This window comes from Eucalyptus grandis, chromosome 1, assembly GCF_016545825.1.
Source record: "Eucalyptus grandis isolate ANBG69807.140 chromosome 1, ASM1654582v1, whole genome shotgun sequence".
Taxonomy (NCBI): domain Eukaryota; kingdom Viridiplantae; phylum Streptophyta; class Magnoliopsida; order Myrtales; family Myrtaceae; genus Eucalyptus; species Eucalyptus grandis.
The window spans coordinates 44,385,032-44,396,701 of record NC_052612.1 but is presented as its reverse complement, the minus strand read 5'-3'; the positions used below and the strand labels follow the sequence as shown (position 1 = coordinate 44,396,701).

Sequence of the window (11,670 nt, the reverse complement as noted above, 5' to 3'; positions counted from 1 at the left end):
TGCAATACCCTGAGGGAGGCAAGTAAAGTGTGCAACCAAATCAGTTCACTAATGCAGTTGCCATAACATGATATGCAACTACATCAGAGGACTGAGAAACTGTGGTCTGCTTCTTGGTTCTTCAAGACATTGGACAACCACTGAGTATGACAAAGTAACTAGTAACTAATCGCTAAGTGATCACGTAACTTGCCTAGTCGAAGCCACAAAAGGCAATCAAGTGAAGTGAAGCCAAGACTGATAATAGGATCCCCTGTCCTGGCTTTTTCTTGAGATATCAAAAAACTCATATAGTTGCTTCCAAATGACACTTCTTCGGTTCCTACATGAACTAGGAAATAATGTTGACAAAATAACATAATTCAAACTGAGTGACAGTGAGATAAAGTAGATGTCCTACTAATTGACAATAGTGACTTGGGTTTATCATGGTAGGTCTAGTTGTTGTAGCTGATTGGTGTTGTTATTCCAGCAATGAAGTCACTAGTTTAGTTGCTAGGACGTCGCATTCTGATAGGATGTCATGTACATACCTTCTCTGGCATAGAAATAATCTTAAAGCCGTTCTTGTTACTTCAATTTCCAAAAAGTACTTTAATTGGCCAAGGTCCTTGATAGGAAAATGCTCATTAAGGTACCATTTGAGCATTGTGCATTGTTTTGAATTATTGCTTGCCAAGATGAGATCATCAACAATAGATAAAAAGATGATGTGAGGCTCAACAAATTGTTCATAAGAAATAAGTTTCTCGATTGGATAGACCATACCTGAAGATATCAGTGGAGTGGGTTGAGGAGTTGGGGTCTTCGTTTTTTTTTTTTTTTTTTTTTTTTTTGGTAAGAGTCTTCGTTTGGACCATACAGTACACATAATCTGACGGACGGGTTGGCTGTCTTTTTTTTGTCGTGCCAGTCAAGTTGGGACTGGAATTTGGTATTTGGGCTGCCCACTAGGTTGCTCTTTAACTTGGACTGTACCATCACAATCCTATATCATTGTTTGCCCATTTTCTTGACAAACTTGGCTTGGTACCCTTTTCTCCTCCCACTGGAGTTAATTCAACCCTCATCAATAGAACCTAGCTCACAAGCTGGTGGTAAAAGAGGAAGAAAGTCTTGATTCTCATGTGCAGGTGTTGAGCAAATGGGAAATTCTCTTCATAGATAACAATATCACGAGATACCAATAATTCTTCGATTTCCAAATCAAAAACCTTCCAAAAAGCCGTTTGGATATCTCAAAAATATACAATTTCTTGTCCTTTTTGCCTCAAATTTATTTTTTCCCTTTGACAGTTTGAGAGTATACCGCAGTGCAACAAAAACTTGCAAATGACTATAATCCGAAATAAAAGCTCGAAAGGTGTTTTTCTAGATAATAACCTAGTTGGAGTATAATTGATTAGATAAGCAGTCGTTAATATGCATTCATCCCAAAAACAAATTGGTAGATTTGCTTGAAAATGAAGTGCCCATGCTACAGTGCGGATGTGTCGGTATTTTCTTTCAACTTGCCCATTCAACGGTGGTGCGATGACGTCTATTGCATGACTCCACTTTTGGGGGAGAAAAAAAGCTTCATGGAATTAGAAAGAAATTCACGGCCATTATGACTCTGCTTCATTTTAACTACTTTACCAAATTGGAGTTTTACCATATGATAAAAATTAATAAAGATTTTGTATGCCTTTGATTTTTTCTTCATTAAATAGACCCAAATTGCCCGACTATAATCATCGATGATGATTAAAAAATAATGTGCGCCGGAAAGAGACCTTGTCTGATTATGATTCCCAAACATCATAATGCAACAAATCAAAACATCCACCTACTTTATTTAACTTAAAATAAATGAGGAACGGGCTTGTTTTGCATGAAAACATATATCAAACAAATCAACACCTTTTTTTATTTATTTTAACACTGGTGATCAAGTTCGAAACTTGCCATGACGGGTGCCCCAATTTTGATGCCAAATGTCAATATTTTATCCCTTGACCGTTGGAAAAGTCAAATCAGAGCCTGTACATCCAAGATGATAAACCCCTTCTTGAAGATTATCCGCTCCAATCAATCTCTTCAAGGATAGGTCCTGTATGACATATCGAGAAGAGAATAACGTTACTGAGTATTGCAAATTCGAACTCGATTTTCTGACAGAAATAAGATTGCACTTGAAGTTTGAGACATATAGCACATTGTGCAAAATAAAATTAGGGCTTAATAAAGATTTTGTATGCCTCAAGCTTCATACTCCCGTTCGCTAATCTAGTGAGCGACGAGCCTCGTGCTTGTTGGCGAGCTCGAGGCTCGCCGGTGGCTGGTCGCGGGCCATCGCCATGGCCAGCGACTAGCCAAGAAAGAAGGAGATGGAAAACACAGAAAAAAAAAAAGAAAAAGAAAAAAAGAAAAAAAAAAAAAATATTTTAAAAATTAAAAATAATTAAAAATTAATTTTTTAAAAAAAATGAAAAATCCATTTTAAAAATAAAATAAATGAAAAAGAGTATATGAATGAAAAGATTTTCCTTACCGAACAGCAAAAAAACATTTTCCATTTCTTTTTCAAGTTTCATCTGAATACTAGAAAATAATTACATTTTCCTGAAAAATGACTTCCCAAAAAATATTTTCCAGAATTATCACATTTTCTGCGAAACGAACGGAGCTTAAAAGAAAAAAGTAAATTCTCACTAATCATAAGAAATACACCAAGATTAGAAAATCAGAATGTTAATCTTTAGCGAGTCTTCCATAATAATGTCTGTGTACCAAAGAGAAATCCCACATCATTCATTAGATCTCATTTTTCTTTTCCAAAATGCCCCTAAAACCACAAAAATGGCTCTTAGATCTCATCAACCCTCTTCAAATAACCCACGCATTGAAAACAATCACCGATTCACTCCTCTCAATAACTATCAATTCTCAAAAAAATTATCAAAAAAGTCTCAACATATTATATGGTGGCTAAATGGGTTCGCCAACCTTTGCCGACCCTTGCCTTTGGCTGGTCACTGGCCATGATCAAGTACGTACCAATATATTTAAAAGGTTTAGAATTGAATTGGACACCATATAAAGATTTATGATTTTTTAGATAATTTTCCCATCAATTCTCTTTTGGTGAGTAAGCACCAAGGCGCTGAATAGAATTCTGTGGAATCGGATCGAATTGTGTAGTTTGTCCGGTTAGGAAACAGCTCATAGGTCCGTCGCTATTTACAGTTCACAATAAAGGATCAAACAAAAAGAGACCACAAACACATATATCACCGGGTCGACTGTGGGGATCGCGAGTAGACAATCGCCGACGGCATCGAAAGGGGCACGTAGCAGGACGTTACGAGCGTAAAGGACAAACGCCCCCACGATGTTCCATCGTGGCGATCGCCGGTTGCCTAGTCCGCGCACCGATACATACAAACGAAAAGCCAGGAATTGAGGCTACGTAAGATTTCGGTTAGCATCTTTCGTCCGTCTCTCTCGAACTCTCAAAAGGCGCGCAAAAGCTCAAGTCGAAAGCGGACCTTTCCTAACCCAGGACGAGATGACAATGACAATCTTTGTGGGCACAGAAAGTGACCAAGCACCAAAGAACAAAGGAATTGTCCCTTTGTTGTTGTAGTTGCTGTAGTAGCAGAAGCAGAACACGACCACGCTTTGTTTCATCTCTAATTCGTGAGAACTCGGGGTAATCTCTTTATCGATTGTCCGTTTGCTTCATCATGCGCGAGTTTGCCAACATAAAACGAAGGATGTGTCGTAAGAATCTGAAGATACTTGCCTATATTCATATAGTCTCTCTCCATTTGATGATATATATCTTGGAGATTCAATATGAATGGAATAGGACAATGACCAGGTCCATGTGGTTGGGCCGTGTGTATATAACCGAATTTGTTGGGTTTTTAAGGATGGGATGATTGAATTATATGGAATTGCCTAAGAAAGTTTGCGGGAGGTTAGGGAATATAAAGAGAGCATTTAGTTAACGCAAGTATTCATCAACAATGCTCGATACTTGCAGTGCAGAATCTTTTACAAATCAATATGAAGATAACACATTAAGTAGAGTATAACGAGTTGATCATTTTAAAATCTTCTCTGATTCTTTCCCTTTTTAATTACTTACTTCAATACAGTTATTTTTTCAAGATTATGATTTCCGAGTCACGTGAGCAAATCTCGAACGAATTGTGCTTTTGGGCGTTGCTAGTTTGTGTGGAAAGGGTTACGAACTGCTGACATTAGCCAAGGATCTCGGTCATGAAGCCCCTCTACCCAACATTGTCAATTTTTCTAGGTCATTACCACGTTAATTAGACAGACAATCAAAGGCAGTCGAACAAGCAAAACTAATAGCAGTCAAATTTTCACAGTATATCAGATAAATCGTCTTCTCCAAGAACATTAATAGTCTTGGGGAAACAGCTAGTGTACAATTTCCAGGTAGAGTTCGACAACAAGGGATTATCATAAAAGATCTGATCAAACACGTCTCAAAAAATAGCGAAACCTATATTGCATTTCAATGGTAAAATAAGCAGTATATAAAAGAGAAGAAGCCAATAGAAAAGGTCAGAATTCCATTCCCTAAGCTTAAAAACCTGAAGCTAACCTCTCAAGCACACCAGAGACCAATTTTTGCATCCCAAGCCAACACCATTTTTAGAAGAATTAGACACCATAGAAGAAATGTCCTCCCAAAATCTACCAAATGGCCAAAATATCAAAGACATCTCAGGATCAGTGGCGGTGATCATGGTGCCTCTCCCGGCTCAAGGCCACCTCAACCAGCTCCTCGAGCTCGCCCACCTTGTCACCTCCTATGGTTTCCCCGTCCACTACGTCGGCTCCGCCTCCCACAACCACCAGGCCAAGCTCCGCTTCCATGTCCCGGCCTTAAAGGCGCCCGGCGACATCCGCTTCCACGACTTCCCAACCCCGCCCTTCCTCTCCCCTGCCCCGAACCCGGATTCTTCTCACAAGTTCCCGTCCCATCTCCTGCCAGCGTTCCATGCCACTTCATCGCTCCGCGGCCCCATCGCCTCCCTCATCCGCTCCCTCTCCTCGGAGTTGAGGCGGGTCGTTGTAGTGCATGACTCGATGATGGCGTCTGTGGTCCAGGACGCTGCGTCAGTCCCCAATGCCGAGACCTACATCTTCCACTCGGTTTCTGCATTTGCGCTTTATTGGTACACGTTGGAGGCCACGGGGATGGGGCTTCCGCCGGAGGAGGATGTCGATGTAACGGACCTCATCTCGTCCAAGGGCTTACCGACCCTCCTGGACATCTTCACAGACGAGTTCTTGAAGTTCATGGCGTCACAGCACGAGTTCATGAACTTGAGCTTGGGGAGCATCTACAACACATGCAGAGTCGTTGAAGGCCGTTATGTAGACCTATTTGCCAGCGCAACCGCGAGTGGCACCCGGACTAAGCACTGGGCAATCGGGCCTTTCAACCCGGTCAAAGTACCCGAGAAGAAGTCGAGAAAATCTGCTCACGTATGCCTGGGGTGGCTCGACAAGCAAGCGCCAAACTCGGTCATATACGTGTCGTTCGGCACCACGACGGTGCTGAGCGACGAGCAGATCCGCGAGATCGCGATGGGGTTGGAACGTAGTGGACAGAAGTTCATCTGGGTATTGAGGGAAGCTGATAAGGCGGATATTTTCAGCGGAGGAGTAGAGGCGAGGAAGATCGAACTGCCCCAAGGGTTCAAAGAGACGGTGGAGGCTCGAGATTCAGGCGTGGTGGTGAGGGACTGGGCGCCGCAGCTCGAGATCTTGGGGCATCCAGCGACCGGTGGGTTCTTGAGCCACTGCGGGTGGAACTCTTGCATGGAGAGCATCAGCATGGGCGTGCCGATCCTCGCGTGGCCTATGCATTCGGATCAGTCAAGCAATGCCGTCCTGATCACGCAAGTCCTCAAGATTGGACTTATGGTCCAGGACTGCATGAGCCAAGACAAGGTCGTCAAGTCGTCCGCGATCCAAGGTGCTGTGGAGGCGCTCATGGCGTCGGAGCAAGGGGACGAGATGAGGAAGAGCGCGGCGGAGTTAGGAGCCGCCGTACGGGGGTCCATGGACGAAGGCGGAGTTTCTCGGGTCGAGCTGGACTCTTTCATCACTCATATCTCTAGATAACTTTTTCTTGTTCTGTTTTTAGCGTCAAAGATATATCTTAGCAGATGGAATAGGAAGAGAACATTTAATTAAAACTCTGCGCAAGTGATTCAACGCAAAAAGCAATCACAATGTAGAAATTATATGAGAGTCTGTAATTTCAGTATGATTTCAATGTGAATTAATATGTATTTTTAATATATGATTGGCTTCACCTAATGGAACGAGTTAGATAACTATTGCTTCAAAATTAAGTATTCAAAGAGTTATAAAGAACCTAAATTGTGGTTTGCTGTGTGCTGTAGGAATATGTAGTGTCACGCCCCGATCCTCGGGCACGCACACATCCTTTCTACTTGGTTGATTTTAAAATGCGATATCCCAGGACTATGTATCGCGGACCCTTTCATTTTTTAAGCATATGCGGAAGCAGTTATAAATTCCCAAACAGTAAAATAATGGGATAGAAAAGCATGGCTATATTTTTTTATATTGAAACTTATAATCAAACTTTTATACAAAACACAAACCAGAGTACTTCACAACTTTTTACTCTATCTCTATTAACATCAAAATGGAGATCTCAAAGAAGATAGAATCTCAGTACATCCAGGGCGTACTTAAGATCCATCTCAGGATTATCTTCTTCTTCCCAAAATTCTTCTCCTCGGGTTTCACCCTAGAGCTCTCTTTCTCAAATTCCTCCTCCTCAGCTCCTCATCGAGGTCCTAAAATGTTTTCCCCAAACCGGGATGAGACTATGTCTCAGCGAGTTCTACCCTACTAAGGCCCGATTAGTAAACCATTATACTATAGGCTGCCTAAACACGCACAAGGCATATGACTTACCTTGGCCTCAGATTCCACTTACATATTAGCACAGTTCAATAGGCACCCAAGCAATCACATCACAGATTGATATCTCGATCAATCGACCTAGTCAATCACATGCTAACAAGACCACTCACGGTTATTTCCATTCAATCCGTCAAGTCACAACATCAAAACGAGACAATGATAAATCGACCTAGTCGATTACATGTTAGTTGGACCATTTCTAGGTCATCTCACTCCACACCATATAATCCCTTAATAGTATACTCAGTCACAGAGTTACAGTAATGCTCTCGGGCATCTATTTGCCAAGGTGATGTACAATAAACACGTTATGCGCATGCTCTTACGCATTCCAATCACTTTCAGCCACACGGGCACAATACTCAACACACATAAGTATGACCATGCAGGCATGATCTACGCCACACAGGCACAATCTACGCCACACAAGCACGATACTCAATACACATAAATACGGCCACGCAGGCACAATCTACGCCACACATGCATGATCAATTATCGCCACATAGGCATGACTATCAATATTCAACAATTTATGTGCATTCTCTAAGGCATCCTACATGCCAAAGTGATGTAACAATTGCCGAGCCACATCACACAGCATTTTTCTCATCTTTTATCATTATCAATAAAATATCATGCGTGGGTACACGATTGGCCTTAGCCGAAATATAATAATTTCATTTTTCATAAATTCCACCATTATTTGCGTCCATCAAAACACTTTTAGTGCTGTCAACCGACACCCGATTATTTTCCAATTAATTATTCAAATTAATTAATCCAGGAAAATAATCTTATAATCACAATTAATTCATTTTAGCACAAAATAAAGCTTGATTAAATAAATGGACTGCACCACGATGATCATCACGAAATTCGGTCATCGGATAACCTAGCCTTAATTTCCGAAAAATAAATAAATAATTAATTAATTTCGAAAATTAATAATTAATTACAATAAATCCAATTTGCTCAAAATAAAGTCCATTTAAATAAACGGATTGCACCACGATCATCAACATAAAATTTCGGTCACCGGCCATCTCAAACTTAATTTCCGAAAAATAAATAAATAAATAATTAATTTCGAAAATTAATTAATAAACATTAAAAATTCAATTTAGCTCAAAATAAAGTCCAATTAAACAAACAGACTTCATCATGATCACCAGCATAAAATTCGGTCCCGGGGCCATCCTAGTTGAATTTCCAGAAAATAAATAATTATTTAATTTAATTCCGAAAATTAATATTTAAATACCAAAAATTCTACTTAAGCCTGAAAAGCCTAATTGAAGCCCACTCAGGAAAAATCCTGAGACACTTCCAATAAATAGTAGACCGCGTCTACTTGCTAAATACACATTCAATTTGTCTAATTCACATCACAATTGACTAATAAACACTAATCCATACTAATCTAACCACCTAAACCTAATTAATTAAAGCTAAACCACCATTAAAAATAATTAGCCAACTAATAAGAAATTAGTGAGATTATCCACTGGAATCGCGCGCAAAATGTATCAATCTGACGGGGACGACACGAGGAACAATTCTTTCCAAAGCACGGCTCGGGTTCGGGGCTCGGAAACGGCCCAAAACCACCCACGAGTGTGCTGGAAACCCACTTGGTGGGTTGCTGGTTTGGCTGCAAAACATAGAGGAAGTGAGTTGGTTGGGGGCGGTAAGGGGTCGGGAAGGTAGGTGGCGGCTTGGCGAGGCCGAGCGATGGCCCATGGTGGCCAGAGGTGGTCAGATCGTGGCCTGTGATCGCTGAATCGAGCTGAACAGAGGGCGGCACGGGAGCTGGACGGCGCACGGCAAGGACGGCAGGCGCGAAGAGGCGGTGGCGGAGCGCGCGGCGTGCGCGGGTGGGCGTCGCGCGGGTGGTGGTTCGGCTCTGGTGCGGCGGCGACGAGCTTCAAGCTGCCTCTCCTTCTTCTTCCGCTTGGTGGTTTTTCACGAACAAGAAGAAAGAAAGAGGGGACCACCCATCGTTGCAACGTGGATGGTAGGGTCGCTGGACTCCAACGCAAGAGGTCCCCTGGGTTTCGAAGCCGCGGGCCGATGGCGAGGGCAGCGTTGCGTGATGTCTTGCCTAGGGTGCGTGGGTGGTGGTTTCTTTCGTGCCTCCCTAGGTTTACTCATTTTGCCCGGCCGTGCGGTGGGTTCCTGGGTCACCAAAAAAAAAGGGGGCTTCGGTCACGTGGGGTGGGGAAGAAGAGAGAGGAGAGAGAAGAAGAGATAAGAGAGAGAAGAAGCCTTTGACTAGTCAAAGTAGAGAGAGAGAAGAAGAAGCCAATTTGAAATTGGCAAAGGGGGTGTTCGGTGGGGTGCTCGCACGAAGTGGGGGAGAGGAGAGAGAAGAGAGAGAGAAAAAGAGAGAAAAGGGAAGAGAGGGGAGAGAAAAGAAATAAAAAAAATAACACCATCGGTCTTATTTTTTTCTTTTCTTTTTCTTTTCCTTTCTATTTTCTTTTGGTCTTCGATTTTTCCTTTTGATAATTTCTTTCTTGAAATTTTGGACTCGTCAATAAATTGACGAGCGATGAGACAAGGTCCTACAAAAAAAAAGAATTATGACATGCTTAAAATTCGATTCCCGAAATCGAGTTCAACTTCGTGGTTAAAAATTGATCGACGTGATTTTAGCCCAATCCAACTAATTAGGTAGCTTTTAGGGATTTTACTGCAGATAAATCCCTTAACGGCTTCACCCAATAAGTTAGTTAACTCGTGAGTGATCAGCTCAGAGAAAAATGACTACAGGCATGTCGACGAAATGCCCATTTCACTTTATCGAAACGGGGTCAAATTTCAGGATGTCACATGTAGTTGTTGTCAAGGATGTACTTAAGCACATTCAAAGGCCCATCCAAAATCATTAAGCTGGCAATTAACTGACCCTCCGATTAATATCCGAGGGCAAATTAAAAAATATAATGCAATTTTCATCTTTGTCTATTAAATGTAGAGTATGGTAAAAACCAAGATAAGGTTCTCTTTTCTATAGATTCAATCTAATGATGAATGTATGTTATGGTGCGTGGTAGCACAAGACTCGTACTCATAAACTACGATGAGTATATTTGGCCAAACGATATTAATAAGAAAATTTCAACGAACAGGATTTAACAATATTTTTCATTTCGTCTGGCTTGTAATCTTTAGACATATCTAATCGCGTGAACTCACTGCATTTTCTTTTCCAGCGGGGCATCCAACTGAGCCTAGCATGGCATGCTGTGATGATTTCTAAAATGTCCAAAAAAATGTCCAATTCAAAAGCTTAAATCATCGGGTAGGGGAGATTATATGCATATATGATGTTTAAGCAATGAAGGATTACAGTTGACACTCCCCTCGCGTGTAAGCTGAGTCCTAGATGACTCGGTTCTATTATTTGTGAAATGGACACGGCTCCTATTTGGAGCCATGAATGATATCTTCTCGATTATTTGGGTTGCATGTGATGTTCAACCTTATCGTTTGGTCTTGATTCACACATGATAGGTTGTCGTGTTGGGTTCGAAAAGCTTGTATTGAGTACCAAAGAGAAATCCTCGCCCATCTGTCTATATGCGTATCTATGTTATTAAAAGAAAAATGGGGTTTTCGATCTAAATTTTGCTTTTCCTGAAATTCCCCTAGAACTCCAAAATGGCTAGTAGATCTCATTGATTGTCCCATTAAGCAAGAGTTCCTATATCCATCCCTAATCACAGAGAACCTCAAAAGGATAAAACAAAAATAAAAGAAATATATCAATTTAGTTGAGTGTCAAAATCGCAATTAGACAATCGCGGATGGCATCAAGGGCACTAGTACGATTAACAATTTGGTGGTCACAGAAAAGAGAACCTCAAAATGACAAAATGAAAATAAAAGAAATATATCAATTTAGTTGAGCGTCAAAATCACAATTAGACAATTGCGGACGGCATCAAGGGCACTAAAACGATTAACAATTTGGTGGTCACAGAAAGCGACCAACCCTTCAAGGACAAGAGTGTTGTCCTTTAATGTTGTCGTCATCGTAGTAGCAGTGGTAGTAGTAGATCACAACGAGTGTCTCTATTTCATCTCCACTTGTGAGAACTCAGGATAATCTCTCGATTGATTTTTTGTTTGCTTAATCTTGTGTGGGTTTGCTGATAAAGACCATAACCTGAAAATGATATATTGTGGAAATCCGGAAATGGTTAACCAGCTTCCCAGTAATCTCTCTCCATTTGATGATACATATCTTGAAGATTCGATATGAAACAAATGGATACATATCTTGGAGATTCGATATGAATGGACTAGGACGACGACCGAGTCCATGTGCTGGACGTGCATGTGTGAATTGCATTTTTCTCTACAATAGTTGCACTTTTTAAAGCTTGAATGGAAAAGTCAAGATTCTTGCGGGGAATATATGCCGGAAGGAGAAATTCCGAAACATCAATGCTTGAGATCGTATGAGATCGAGCAGAGAGATATGCTTCTATTCATGCGATAGTTATCAATGTAAATTACTAATATAGGATGCTTTTATCAAAAGCAATTCAATAAAATTAAACTTGTTCGGCTTTTTAAGGATGGGAAAATTGGATTTTATGCTGGTGCCTAAACAAGTTCATGAAGGAAACATAAACGAAAGCTCAATTTTTTTTTTCAAGATTACAAATT

The 11,670-nt window shown here is 41.0% G+C and overlaps 1 protein-coding gene across 1 annotated transcript; it reads left to right on the top strand.

Annotated features, from left to right (window-relative positions):
- Positions 1 to 4,698: 4,698 nt before the first annotated feature.
- On the top strand, positions 4,699 to 6,153 carry LOC104414575 (zeatin O-glucosyltransferase). Its single transcript, XM_010025729.3, has one exon. It carries the CDS (start codon positions 4,699 to 4,701, stop codon positions 6,151 to 6,153), a length of 1,455 nt encoding a protein of 484 aa, XP_010024031.2.
- Positions 6,154 to 11,670: the final 5,517 nt, after the last annotated feature.

Bases quoted from the DNA above. Each gene is read 5' to 3' on its own strand.
- LOC104414575 (XM_010025729.3), top strand. From the start codon at position 4,699: ATGTCCTCCCAAAATCTACCAAATGGCCAAAATATCAAAGACATCTCA.